The sequence below is a fragment of the Bison bison genome, unplaced genomic scaffold (genome assembly GCF_000754665.1).
Source record: "Bison bison bison isolate TAMUID 2011002044 unplaced genomic scaffold, Bison_UMD1.0 scf7180017864467, whole genome shotgun sequence".
Taxonomy (NCBI): domain Eukaryota; kingdom Metazoa; phylum Chordata; class Mammalia; order Artiodactyla; family Bovidae; genus Bison; species Bison bison.
In genome coordinates this window covers 134,270-148,793 of record NW_011495028.1, presented here as the reverse complement: position 1 = coordinate 148,793, position 14,524 = coordinate 134,270, and the positions used below count along the sequence as shown (strand labels likewise).

At 43.1% G+C, this 14,524-nt stretch overlaps 1 protein-coding gene across 2 annotated transcripts in view; it reads left to right on the top strand.

Moving 5' to 3' along the window:
- GNPAT (glyceronephosphate O-acyltransferase) overlaps positions 1-14,524 on the top strand; it is a 40,646-nt gene that overhangs the window by 23,955 nt on the left and 2,167 nt on the right. For both annotated transcript variants that reach the window (XM_010860524.1, XM_010860523.1), the window contains 11 exons: positions 1,664-1,791; positions 2,104-2,179; positions 2,443-2,594; positions 2,713-2,843; positions 4,248-4,471; positions 7,690-7,932; positions 9,722-9,801; positions 10,673-10,813; positions 11,078-11,177; positions 11,261-11,354; positions 11,963-12,024. In XM_010860524.1, coding sequence (XP_010858826.1) covers positions 1,664-1,791; positions 2,104-2,179; positions 2,443-2,594; positions 2,713-2,843; positions 4,248-4,471; positions 7,690-7,932; positions 9,722-9,801; positions 10,673-10,813; positions 11,078-11,177; positions 11,261-11,354; positions 11,963-12,024 — 1,431 coding nt within the window. The remainder of the gene's footprint in view (positions 1-1,663; positions 1,792-2,103; positions 2,180-2,442; positions 2,595-2,712; positions 2,844-4,247; positions 4,472-7,689; positions 7,933-9,721; positions 9,802-10,672; positions 10,814-11,077; positions 11,178-11,260; positions 11,355-11,962; positions 12,025-14,524) is intronic.

Genomic DNA, 14,524 nt, shown 5'->3' with positions numbered 1-14,524 from the left:
GTCCCAGAACCAGTCCCCCACGGACTTCTCCCAACACAAGGACAACTGTAGTCCAGTTTGTCTGTTGTTTCTTTTATTTTCTGTGCTTTTGGTCTCATATCCAAGAAATCATTGTCAAATCCAATGTTATAAAGCTCTCTCCCTATATTTTCTTCTAAAAGTTCTATAGACTTAGGTTTTGTATTTAGGTCCTTGATGTGTTTTGGTTTAATCTTTGTATGTGGTGTGACTTTTCTGGTAAGATTCTAACTTCATGTCTAAGATTTTTATTGCTACATAATATTCAGCAGTGTGTATGTATCATAATGTAGTAGTTTTGCTGTAACAAACAACTCTTCAGTTTATTTTCATATTAGTGCTTTTATTTCTGTAGAATTGATTCCAAGAAGTAGGATTACCAAGGTGAAGAAATTGTTTTTTATCTCCCTTATAGGTAGCCAGGAAAGCTGGGATTCAACCATGTATGCGCGTGCTCAGTCATGTCTGACCCTTTGTGACCCCATGGACTGTAGCCCACCAGGCTTCTCTGTCTCTAGGATTCTCCAGACAAATACTGGAGGGGTGATTTGCCATTTCCTTCTCCAGGGGATCTTCCCAACCCAGGGATCAAACCTGGGTCTCCTGCATTGCAGGCAGATTCTTTACCATCTGAGCCACCTGGATTTAATCAACACCTTTGTTAATAAACCCAGGTGGCACAGTGGTCAATAATCTGCCTGCCAAAGTAGGGGACTAAAGAGATATGAGTTTGATCCCTGGGCCGGGATGATCCCCTGGAAGAGGAAATGGCAACCCACTCCGGTATTCTTGCCTGGAAAATTCCGTGGACAGAGGAGCCTGGTGAGCTACAGTCCATGAGGTTGCAAAGAGTCAGACACAACTGAGCACTAACAGTAAAATTAAAACTGCCAGGAACCTAAGCACTTTAAAAGCATTTCCATCTATATAGACATGTGAAAAAGTTATTTGAAAATTAGGATAAAATGAAAAGAACTTTTTAAAAACTGATAGTGAACTCTTTCTTTTCATTGTTGAATTTTCTTTTCTAATCTGTGCTTCTAAAAGAATATCAATATTTTTACCTGATGGGTAAAAAGGAAAGGAGAGAGTGAGTGAGTTTGGCCTGCTTGTCCAGAGCATGAAGGATGTGTTGATCTGTCGTCAGGGCCAGGCTTCCCAGGTGGCTCAGTGGGTAAAGAATCTGCCTGCCAATGCAGGAGATGCCGGTTTGATCCCCTGGAGGAGGGCATGGCATCCCACTCCAATATTCTTTCCTGGAGAATCCCATGGATAGAGGAACCTGGCCAGCTACAGTCCATAGGGTCTTAAAGAGTTGGACACAAACAACTGAGCACTCACGTCTTGAGGTCAGCAGCAGTACTGACTAAAAAGGTTGGCATGATGCCACAGTTGAGGCTGCTGCCCCTGTCTCTTGCTGGTCTGGTTGTAGAAGCAGAGGTGCATGGGAAGGAGGGTGCACAAGGTAACCCCCTTACCAGCACCTGCCCACCGAGGCCGTTCTTTCCCATAATCCCATTAGATGTTTCTTCTTAAGATAAGGAGTGTCTTACATACATAAAACCTGTCTTAATAGAATTTGACTTGAGGTATTTATAGGAAGTTGCACTCTGTGGATAAATATTAACCAGCCTTTCTTTGGTAGACTTCCTGGGAATGAAGATGGTTGGTGAGCTGCTGCGGATGTCGGGGGCTTTCTTCATGCGGCGCACCTTTGGTGGCAATAAGCTCTACTGGGCCGTGTTCTCCGAATATGTGAAAACCATGTTACGGGTAAATGCAGATAACTACCCAGTACTTTCAAGCTGTGCTTTCTTTTCACTGACGTTTGCTGTAAGGTCTTATTTAAATTCTTAACTTCCGAGTGGACCACTTAGCTGTTTCTTTCCCCTTGAGGAATGTGTGTAACCTCAGCAATCTGTTTACTCTGCGTGGCTCCCTTGTTTAAGTTTCACTGTGAGCAGTGTTTGCTCAGAGGGCTGGGGAGGGAACTCGGGAAAAGGAATCAAAAGAAGCATTTATCACTTTGAGAGTAGGCAACGGGTTTTGTGTTTTGTTTTGTTTGTTTGTGTTTTCTCTTTAAAGAATGGTTATGCTCCTGTTGAATTTTTCCTCGAAGGGACAAGAAGCCGCTCTGCCAAGACATTGACTCCAAAATTTGGTAGGTTCCTTACAGATTGAAGGAAAAATGCAAACCCAAAGACTTCAGGTGTGGTGTTATCATAGCTGCTTAATAGAACATGACACTTTTTTTTTTTTCAAGATATTCTTTACCTTATAAGTACAAGTGTTTCTTTATAAGTGCAACTGTCTATATTGTATTTATGGGCTTGGTATATAATGTATACTCTTAGTATCTTTCCATGCCCTTGTTTGCTCTCCTTTTCAATATGTATGAAAAGCTCTTTCTCCCTGTGTTTACAGGTCTTCTAAATATTGTGATGGAACCATTTTTTAAAAGAGAAGTTTTTGATACCTACCTTGTTCCAATCAGCATCAGTTACGATAGGATATTGGAAGAAACTCTGTATGCATATGAGCTTCTAGGGGTTCCTAAGCCAAAAGAATCTACAACTGTACGTAAAGCTTGATAGCCAAGCTTGACTTTACTGGAATTTATAGAAAATGCTAGTTTATATGTCAACTAATTTCTGTATTTATTCCTATTTTTCCCCCCTGTTGTGACATTCATAGGGATTGTTGAAAGCCAGGAGAATCCTCTCTGAGAAGTTTGGAAACATTCATGTGTACTTTGGAGACCCTGTGTCGCTTCGATCTCTGGCCGCTGGGAGGATGGGGCGGAGCCCGTATAACTTGGTTCCCAGGTGCAAGGCCTGTGTTTTCCTAACTGACATAGAAACAAGGACAAAAATCTCAAAGTGTAAATTGTAATTCTTGAGTTGACCACTTGCAGAACTGAAACTCGCTTTTCTGAGATGATAAGAAGAGAAAGCTTTAATTAATGTGTTTCCCAGACAGCTGCATTGTGCATATTAAACGTGCCAAGCCAGACAGTGCTAAAACAAACACAAGACGCCATTGCCTGCTCTCAAAGTGACAGATGTTTCTTCTGATTCCCTCTCCCCAGGCTCCCTCCCCAGTAACCTACAAACTTAAAAGCACAAACGAGGAAAGTGTGTTAACAAGCACGTGTGTGGGAATTGTTGAGCACTTTTGGTAGGCCAGCCAGAGTATTTATTTTTGATCCTGGAAAGGACTGTTTAGTAATAGTGAATGCGAGTGAGTCCCTGTTCTCAAGAAGGTTATAGTTTTATGGGCAAGGAAACATGTTAGGTTCTCTCAGGATGCAGCTGCAAACGCACATTTGGGGGTTTTCTTAATGCAGAGAAGTACACCTGCGGGAGTAAAGGAGACAGACCACCTGCTCAGCCAGGCCTCACGTGACTGCAGCATCGTTCATAATTTATCTGCAGTGCCAGTGGTCCCACAGCAGCTCCAGCTTCATTAGCTATCAGAAGCAGATAGTTAGATTTTTGTGGCCACAAGCTTCACTCTTTCAGTCTCAACTTGGCCAATTGTATCCATTACCAGGGAGTTCTCATTGGCTACAGCTTTCACATTATTTTGTGGGTTATTATGTGACTGCTGTCAGGTCATATGCATAGCCACGGTCCAACCAGCTGAGTGGGTTCCTGATATCATGCAGTGCAGTGTTTAGTGATCCAGGCATGAGGAGTGTAAGGTGAGGACCCTGGCAACACCGGGCAGGTGCCCTGAAACTTCTCAGAAGGACGGTGTGGCAGTCAGGCCCACTGTACAGCCTAGCAATGCAGACATGAGCAGTTGTCAACAGAACATATACCTGTCATAACCTGATTGGTGTGTTCTACAAGAGACACGTTCAGAAGACTATGGATTTGAACGAGGCATAGTAGTTCAGTCCAGTGGAGGAGGCATCAGTTTTCACAAAAGAAGTGATCTGTCCCACTTACAGAGCAGCAGAAGTGTTGTTTTGCCTGAAATCAGGGATAATAGAACCCTGTTAGCTTGAGTATTTTTAATCACCTGTCAAGAGCATGCTCTCAAGGTGAACAGACAGATCACACTTTAGTAAAGTGCAGGTATATTTTTTCAATGTGACCTGAGAGAATTCAGTTGGCATAAAGCATGAGAATCCTCTAAAGGGTCTGTCTTCTCCCGTTCCCTTCTCCTCTCACGTTGTCTCAGTAGCAGAACTGTGATTGCTTGTTCTGTATTCTTCCTTTTAGATATATTCCTCAGAAACAGTCAGAGGAGATGCACACCTTTGTGACCGAAGTTGCCTATAAAATGCAGCTTCTCCAAATTCAAAACCTGGTCCTGAGCCCGTGGCCGCTAATAGTTGCTGTCCTGCTTCAGAACCGGCCATCCATGGACTTTGATGCCCTGTTGGAAAAAACTTTATGGCTGAAAGGCTTAACCCAGGCCTTCGGGGGGTTTCTTACTTGGCCTGGTACGTATGTGGGACATATGTGGTGAGAATGCTTGCTTTTTTTATTTATTAAATTTGGAAAGCTAAACATGAAAAAAACCCATATCGGACTTTGAGCAAAGCATTGCTCAGAGAAAGAAAGCTTAGTCTGTTTTTATACTCTAGGACATTGACCATAGCTTGTTGATTACTTGAGAATAATTGTCTATATGTCATGTCTCACTGTGAGACTCCAAGTAGATAGAGGACTAGAACACCCTCCTTTGTATCCAGTGGAGTGGGGAATAAATTATGACTCTTCGTACTCCACATATTCTTCCCGCTACACCGACCTCTTTTTACCACATATTTGCAACCCTTTGCCTTACTGGATTGTAAGGATTAAAGGGCTAGTCTTGCAGAACTGTATACAATTCTCTGATAATAACAGCTTTGAAAACCTCATTGGAGTTGTGAGTACTATGCTCAGAGTTTGGAATATATATGACAGTAGTTAGCTTAAGTTACTTTCAATCTCTTTGATTTAAAATTATAGAGACTGCAATTGAAAATGCAGTCTTTTGAGGGGGGCACACCCATAACATACAGGATCTTAGTTCCCCAACCGAGGATCAAACCTGCGCCCCTACATTGGAAACGTAGAGTTTTAACCACTGGACCTCTAGGGAAGTCCCAGAATGCAGTCTTTTTAAGACCATACAATTACATATAGTCAGATACTTACTGACTGTTCACTCATTAAACCTGGGGAGTACCAGGGGTACAAAGATGAACAAGATGTAAACCCTGTTCTGGATAGAAGGCAGGGTGGTTGGTGACGTGTAAACTAGTCATTCGTTGACATAAAGACAGAGAGCTATGGACAGACTGCTGAGGTTACTGAGAATAGTGCGTGGGAAAGGGCCCACACTCAGCAAGGTGTGACTTGTAAACCAGCCTTGAAGGGCACTAGGAGCCCTTCAGGAAGACAGCTGGGGAGGAGCATGGCTAATGCAGGGAGTAGGAACACGCAGTGAGGGGGCGACAGCACTGGGCGTCTCTTGACCCACTGGTGACGGGTGATGTTAGAGCACTGGCTTTGGGGAAGGAGTGATGGAGATGGACATGTGGACAAAGGCTGGATCCCAGAGGCCTGCTGTCTTGGAGTCTGGACTAGAGTTGGAGGTCACAGAATGCAGCCGTGGATTTAGGCAGGGAAGTATGGCGGATTGGCCTTAGGAAGTAGCCAGATTTCAGTTTAAAGATGGACCACGGTGGGGAGGGACTGGAGTCAGGGAGACAAGCAGGAAGACTGCCATTCAGAGATGAGCACTCAGGCAGCGGAGCCAGGCAGCCGCAGAGGGCAGCGTGGCTGACAGAGGCCTGGAGGCATTACTCACAGGAGTGCTGGTCAGCCGAGTGTTGATCACCAGTAGGGAAGTAAGGATGAATCATACATCTCTTCCCAGTATTGTAATGGTCTGATAGGAGGCACAGGACATGTTGATTGTAATATAAGGCGTAAAGTTGTGAAAGAGGAATACCCAGAAACATATGAAAATGGAGGCACCTGTCTTTCTGAGGTGTTTTGCTTTTTCCAGAGGGGATAAATATGTGGCTAATCCATAGCTAAAAGTACCTGTGCAGCCACCATGACAGCTGTAGTTGTCATTAATACAAAGTGAGAGTCGGTTGGTAAGTTCCAGAAGTCAGGTACCAGAAATGATCAAACACAGTTTCTAATTTAGAACGTGGTGTGTATATTTGGTTCCTTTTTTGCTTTTTTACCCAGATTATTTCATATTCTTAAGCATTCTCATGCCTAGGCTATGATATGCATATTATTATATTATATATGTAAAATAAATCGTATTGTATTGTATATATAGTGTCACGCACTGTATCATTACATGAACAACCTGAGACAAGGCAGATTAGTCCAGAGTGAATGTGATTGAGTCTGGAAGGAAAAACTTCGCCTCCCACTTGACCCTTCCATGAAGCATTCAGAACCTGTTGTCCCGCTTGAGCAGCGTGTCTCCTTTACACACCTGTCAGCCAGCTCTTCGGAGAAGGCAGTGGCACCCCACTCCAGTACTCTTGCCTGGAAACTCCCATGGACGGAGGAGCCTGGTGGGCTGCAGTCCATGGGGTCGCTAAGAGTCAGACATGACTGAGCAACTTCACTTTCACTTTTCACTTTCATGCATTGGAGAAGGAAATGGCAACCCACTCCAGTGTTCTTGCCTGGAGAATCCCAGGGACGGGGGAGGCTGGTGGGCTTCCGTCTATGGGGTGGCACAGAGTCGGACACGACTGAAGCGACTTAGCAGCAGCAGCAGCCAGCTCTTTGTCTCAGGGTAAGAATAAAATGAGTTCCCTTATTAAGAATATTGTTAAATACTCCCATCTCTTTTATCATGCTTATAATTCTAACTCCTCAGCTATCTCTTGGCCGGTGGAGTGTCGGGTGCTGACGTACCAGAAATTGTTATGAACCTACTTCTTCAGTTACGTTTGATACAGGAAAACCAGAAAAGTCTCCTTGGTGTCCCTTTGTACTCAGGGAGACGTGAAGCTTGGAGGGTGCCTGTTCGGGTTGCCCTTTGGTTTACCTCCAAAGTTGTAAAGTGATATTCTTGCCATCTTGGAATTTAGGTGTGTTGCATATCTTCTTTAAAAAAAAAAAAAATTTAATTTATTTATTTTTGGCTGCATTGGGTCTTAGTTGAGGCTGCAGGCTTAACTGACGTGTAGTATGTGGAATTTTAGTTCCCTGACCAGGGTTGAACCCACGTTAGAAGGGTAGAACCACCCATTAGAAGGCATGTTCTTAATCACTGGACCCCCCTCCCCTCCCCAGGGAAGTCCCTAGCATGTATTCTTGTCTTAGTATTCTTAGATTCACATATGTGATTTTCTTGTCATGTAACTTGATATTACAAAAATGTGATTCCTGAGAAAGTGTTGGCTTTCAAAATGGGAGTTGATGTGCATTTCAGAATGGCTAACAGATTTGGGGTAGATGAAAAAGTATGTTATATGTCCTTAAAAAGAGTTGATTTATGATATACTGCTTTTAAAATATCCTTCCCATGTAGTATCATTACCTCATTTGGTGGGGTCTAAAACCAGTACCTGTACTTCACAGTAAATGTGTCATTTCACTAGCGTTAATTCATACTAGGGGTAAGACCCCCAGCAGTGACCCAGCCCGTTTCTTTGCCATTTCCCTGAATGAATTGTCCTTGCCTATGTAGATAATGAACCTGCTGAAGCAGTTATCCAGTCCAGCATTCTTCTGCATTCCAACATCGTCAGCCTCGTCAAAGACCGGGTGATTCTGAAAATGGAGTGCGGAGACTCAGAACTGGTGGATGGACTCATTTTCCAGCATATCACCCTCCTCATGTGCTTGGCATACAGGAACCAGCTGCTCAACATTTTTGTCCGTCCGTCCTTAGTCGCTATGGCATTGCAGATGACACCTGGGTTCAGGAAAGGTAACTTTTGGTACCATGGTCTTGAATTCTGGAAGAGACCTGGCCATTCAGTCCCATGTAGGGAGCAACGTTTGAAGCTTTAAATGCCGTGCCACGTGTGTGCAGCCCACACCCCAGCAAGGGAAGGGCCTGTACTCAGAATTAGTCAGGTTTTCCTCCTAAATACATGACTAACTGCCTAAAACTCGGGAATTGCAAAGGACCTAAAAAAATGATCTAATCTAAACATCTCCTTTTATAAATGAGGAACACTAGGCCTAGAAATTTCTGACTGCTTGAGGGTATGGGACGAGAGCACAGCTCTCCATTGCCTGGTCTGATGCGCTTTCTCTGATGTCACTTCCCTCAGCCGACAGAAGCAGACGGGGTGGGTGAACAGTCCCAGCGGTGTGTGAGTGCTCATATACAGGACCATGCTGGTCGCACCGAGGAGTATAACAACAAGTGGAGCCGTGTTTTTCACAGAAACCTGTAGTCAGGGCTGCACTGTAGAATTTTTGGAGGCTGAGTTCCTTCCCCGAAGGCCTCTGATTCAGTTGGTTGTTTTTGTGTTTGTCATCCAGAGCTCTGTAGATCATTTTAAGGAAAAGCCAGAGTGGAGGTACACTGGGCTCAGCTGCAGACCTTTAGCCTTGGAAGGAAATGTCATTTTGTGAATGAGGAAACTGGGGCCCAGAGGGGTCAGACAGCTTAGCTCAGGACAAAGGAAACTCAGACCTTGATCCTAGTTCTCCCTGAGGCTTCTCACGTTGGGATTCATCCACAGCTGAGCGGCACATACGTAGTCTTCTGGAGTATTTCAGTGTGAACACTCTGAAATTGGAGGCGACCGTTTGTGTCCGCATGGAGGTATATTTTTATGATGAGAAAAGTCATGCCAGAAAGATGAATGTCTGTATCTGATGGGCCAGGAAGACCCACACATCTGAGGGGTAAGACAGTAGTTTCTAGTGTTGTGTGCCAGTGTGTTCTAGTGCCAAAGATGGGGTAGAGACATCGGCAGATGTTAATGTGGAAGGAAGGGAGGAAGCCATTCCTTTCCTTCTCTGCTAGGAAACCATGCACAGGTGAAGTGAAGTGCCCTGGCTTTAAGGCCACTTGCTCATTTCCACACTGACTGATTAGAAGCCTGATTGTAATTCAGCTTCAACCATTGAAATCATACTAGACTGTAGTTTACTTGTGGGTAAAATTAAGATTGTTTATAGCTTCCTTCCCCGGTAACTCAGCTGGTAAAGAATCCGCCTGCAATGCAGGAGACCCCAGTTCTATTCCTGGGTCGGGAAAGTCCCCTGGAAAAGGGATAGGCTACCCACTCCAATATTCATGGGCTTCCCTGGTGACTCAGATGATAAAGAATCCGCCTGCAATGTGGGAGACCTGGGTTCAATCCCTGGGTGGGAAGATCCCCTAGAGGGAGAGCATGGCAACCCACTCCAGTGTTCTTGCCTGTAGAATCCCCATGGGCAGAGGAGCCTGGCAGGCTACAGTCCTTGGGGTCGCAAGAGTTAGACACAACTGAGCAACTAAGCACACAGCATAGCTTCCTTGCCCCTGGAATATGAATAATATGCCTTTAAAATACTACATTTTGAGCTTCAAGAGGAACAGGACATATGTATACCTATGGCTGACTCATGGCAGAAACCAAAGCTATTGTAAAGCAATTAGTCTTCAATTAAAAATAAATTTAAAAAAATACTACATTTTGGAGTATCATGAACTGCTTGGTACTCCCTGCCTGTTTAAAAAGCTGAGTTGTAATTTTGTGTAATGAATTTATTTCCAGAGGATGTCTACAGTTGCTTTCGCTTCCTATGCAGTGTTTTTTCAGATGAGTTCATCTTTCTTCCAGGAAATGCACTAAAGGTAAATCCTTAACTGCAGAAAAGCTGTGTGTTTATGGTGTGAGTTCTGAAAATGTTAGGCTTGGATTCACAGGTGTGTCTTCCCTTCCTTCAAGGCTACATGCGGCAGAGAAAGAGACGTGCAAAAGGGAAACGTGGACACTTATAGTTCAACAAACTCGGTTTTAATTCTTCACATTTAGTCAATAATTTGGGGATTATTTGGTGAGAGGAACCAAATCGTTGAACTGTTAGTGCAGCCACTGTAAAAATAACTAATAGCCAACTATTCTGTTAGAAAATTTACCAATCAGGACGCGTTTTCCAGCACAACTTACTGGAAGGATTAGGGTCTTTTGCTTAGAGACTGGAGAACAGTGGTCCTGCCTGGTGGTGTGGACAGCTGGTGAAGGATCGGGCCCCCAGAGCTGGACCACTGGCTTGCAGGCGTGGAAGCAGCACTGGCAAGTGGGTCTGGGGTCTGTCCGTTACGCTGAGGGACACAGGTTTTGTTCAGTAGGAAGTGAGGGCAGCCATTTTGAGCATAACATGATTCTCAGTGTTTTTCGGACTTGCCGCATGCACTTTTGTTTAAATGTGAGGAGAGTATGGCTGTATACAAAGTGAAAGAAGATCTGTTGCCCAGGTAATGGTTTCTGAGGCTTATCAGGTTTTCAGTGTTTACTGTATTTGAGGATCAATATTCTGAGCGTCGAAACAGTGCTGCTCTGGCTCCTAACAACCACAACTGTGGGTCTGGGAAGGGTTGCAGAATTAGCTAGTGTTTCTCTTGTTTCAAGGGTGCATGGCTGCATACACTGAGCCCAGCAGTGGATCATTGACCTAAATTATAAATTTGTGGATGAATTCTGTCTTTTCCCCTCCCCTTCCAGGACTTTGAAGAAGGCTGTTACTTGCTTTGTAAAAGTGAGGCCATACAAGTGATGACGAGGGACATCCTAGTTACAGAAAAAGGAAATTCTGTGTTAGAGTTTTTAATAGGACTTTTTAAACCTTTTGTGGAATCTTATCAGGTGTGTAAATCTTTGCAAGTTCTCCTTCATCCTCCCATAACAAATATAACTGAGACTGTCCTACCCTGTACTTATTTCCGGTCTGAAGAGCAAGTGTCTTCCCCAAGGGAAGAGAACTTTTTTTTTGCAAGGGGAGGGGTCTTTATTCTGCCATAGAGGGGCAGAATACAATTAAGAGGGTCAGTGTAAAATTTTTACTGTTCTATTGTAGTTGGCTTCCCTTTTTCACTTTCTGTTCCTCTTATCCCCCCTCTTAAAAATCAGATAATTTGCAAATACCTCTTGAATGAAGAAGAAGACTACTTCACTGAGAAACAGTACTTCATAAGAGTTAGAAAATTCACAAGTCAGCTTCTCGATCAAGGTGAGTCACAACCCTGAAGGCGGTGCTTTCTGTCAGCTGAGAACAAACAGGAGGTCACTCACTCCCTCATCCCTGTGTTTTAGGGGCCTCACAGTGTTACGATGTATTATCCTCCGACGTACAGAAAAATGCCTTAGCAGCTTTTGTGAGGCTCGGTGTGGTGGAGAAGAAGAAGGTGTAAGTAACAGAGCATGATGCCCAGGGTGGGCTCGGGGCGGCGACAGCTCAAAGCAGTTGAACAGCAAGTCCATAGAGAGAACTGTGGAGATGCATGTGGTCTAGGAAGCATCACGTCATGCTTCACTTCTGCACGTTCTGAGTAGTGAAGCCACTCTGCGTTCCCATGCAGATTTTATGTGGCTATGAATAAAAATTACACTGAAGCAAAGAAAAAATTTGCTTTAGGCCAGCATTTTGGCTTTGACCTAATTATTGAAATTTATAGGTTAATTCTGGAGTAGGAAATGGCAACCCACTCCTTTATTGCCTGAAATATTCCCTGGACAGAGGAGCCTGGTGGGCGCAGTCCATTGGGAGCAAAGAATTGGACATGACCGAGCGATTGAGTACACGTGCACACATATTGGTTAATTATAAGAAAATCCGAGTGGGGGGCATGTCGTGTGTGTGTGTATCCTTACATATATGTTAATATACACACAACTTTCAGCTATTTAAAACTACCCTTGAGGAAGACTATTTTAACATTCTTACTATATAAAAAATGAATGTTGTCTTTTTGTCCTAATTTATGCAGTAAGAAAGCTTATTATTTTTTCTCCTAGAAATAATGATTATATATTTAACGTGAACGAACCTGCCACAACAAAGTTAGAGGAAATGCTTGGTAAGTACCATTTAATAAAATGTGATGGGTTTTCACATTGCATTTAGCAACATATAGTAAAACAGGAAAGTACGGTACTAAATAATTTATCAAAATGAACAGCAGTCAAGCTTTAATACACGCAAAGAACTATTTTTGTTTTATTTTTGTTTTTTTTTTTATATTCATGGATAAGCTTTATTCCAATGTCTACATAAAAATGAGTTGATGTTAATTAGGAAAAAGTTTTTCCAAAGGCATTAAAATTTATCAAACAACAGAATTTTGTCCTTCCCTTTAGGCAAAGAACTATTTCTATCATCTAGAGTTTTCTTAAGGAACTAAGAAGAAAACTAACAGAAAACACACCAGGCATAAAATAGGCAGTCTTATACAGCATAAAAATGATCCGCTCCTAACATACTAACCAGGGTGCATGATCTAGTCCTGGTGACATCAAGAAGATGCCTCTCCTTCTAGTTTGGATTCATTAGCTCCCATTTCATTGCCAAGGACCTTAGTTTCTTGAATGGGGCCTGAAGCCAGGCCTTAGCAATAAAAGCATGGAGTCCTAACCACTGGACTGCCTGCTTAGGACTAAAATAGTCTTCTATTTATAGTATGTCTGAAATTTCAGAATACATAACCTTGAAATTCGATTTTGAATTTTGTGGTGGTGGTGTTCAGTTCCTAAGTCGTGTCTGACTCTGCGACCCGTGGACTGCAGCATGCCAGGCTTCCCTGTCTTTCACCATCTCCCAGAGTTTGCTCAAACTCATGTCCATTAAGTTGGTGATGCCATCCAACCATCTCATCCTCTGTCGTCCCCTTCTCTTTCTGCCTTCAGTCTTTCTCAGCATCAGGGTCTTTTCCAGTGAGTCAACTTTACACATCAGGTGGCCAGAGTATTGGAGCTTTAGCTTCAGCATCAGTCCTTTCAATGAATATTTAGGGTTGATTTCCTTAGGATTCACTGGTTTGATCTCCTTACTGTCCAAGGGACTCTCAACAGTCTTTTCCAATACCACAATTCAAAAGCATCAGTTCTGCGGCGCTCAGCCTTCTTTATGGTCCAACTCTCACATCCATGGCTACTGGAAAAACTATAGCTTTGACTACGTGGATCTTTGTTAGCAAAGTGACATCTCTGCTTTTTAATATGTTGTCTAGATTTTTCATAGGTTTTCTTCCAAGAAGCAAGTGTCTTTTAAAATTTCATAGCTGCAGTCACCATCCACAGAGACCACTAAAATTAAGTGTGTCACTGTTTCCATTGTTTCCCCAGCTATTTGCTGTGAAGTGATGGGACCAGGTGCCATAATCTTAGCTTTCTGAATGTTGAGTTTTAACTTTTTCACTTTCCTCTTTCACCTTCATCAAGAGGCTCTTTAGTTCCTCTTTGCTTTCTGCCATTAGGATGGTATCGTATGCATATTTGAGGTTGTTGATATTTCTCCTGGCAATCTTGATTCCAGTGGTGCTTCATCTAGCCCAGCATTTCGCATGACCTACACTGTATATAAGTTAAATAAACAGGGTGACAATATACAGCCTTGACGTACTCCTTTTCCAGTTTTGAGCCTGTATGTTTATTCCATATCTGGTTCTGTTTCTTCTTGACCTGCATACAGGTTTCTCAGGAGGCAGGTAAGTTGGTCCAGTATTCCCATCTCTTTAAGAATTTTCCACAGTTGGTTATGATCCACAAAGTCAAAGGCTTTAGCATAGTCAGTGAAGCAGAAGTAGATGGTTCATGGAATTCTCTTGCTTTTTCTCTGAGACAGTGGATGTTGGCAATTTGATCTCTGGTTCCTCTGCCTTTTCTAAATCCAGTGTCTACATCTGGAAGTTCTCAGTTCACATACTGTTGAAGCCTAGCTTGAAGGATTTTGAGCATTAACTTGCCAACATGCGAAATGAATGCAATTGTATGGTAGTTTGAGCATTCTTTGGCATTGCCTTCCTTTGGGATTGGAATGAAAACTGACCTTTTCCAGTCCTGTGGCCACTGATGAGATTCCCAAATTTGCTGGCATATTGAGTGCAGCACTTTAACAGCATTATCTTTTAGGATTTGAAATACCTCAACTGGAATTCTGTCACCTCTACTAGCTTTGTTCATAGTAATGCTTCCTAAGGCCCACTTGACTTCACACTGTAGGATGTCTGACTCTAGGTGAGTGACCACACCATTGTGGTTATCTGGGTCATTAAGACCTTTTTTCATTCCAATCCCAAAGAAAGGCAATGCCAAAGAATGCTCAAACCACCACACAATTGCACTCATCTCACATGCTAGTAAAGTAATGCTCAAAATTCTCCAAGCCAGACTTCAGCAATATGTGAATCGTGAACTTCCAGATATTCAAGCTGGTTTTAGAAAAGGCAGAGGAACCAGAGATCAAATTGCCAACATCCACTCGATCATCGAAAAAGCAAGAGAAAACATCTATTTCTGCTTTATTGACTATGCCAAAGCCTTTGAATGTGTGGATCACAATAAACTGTGGAAAATTCTTCA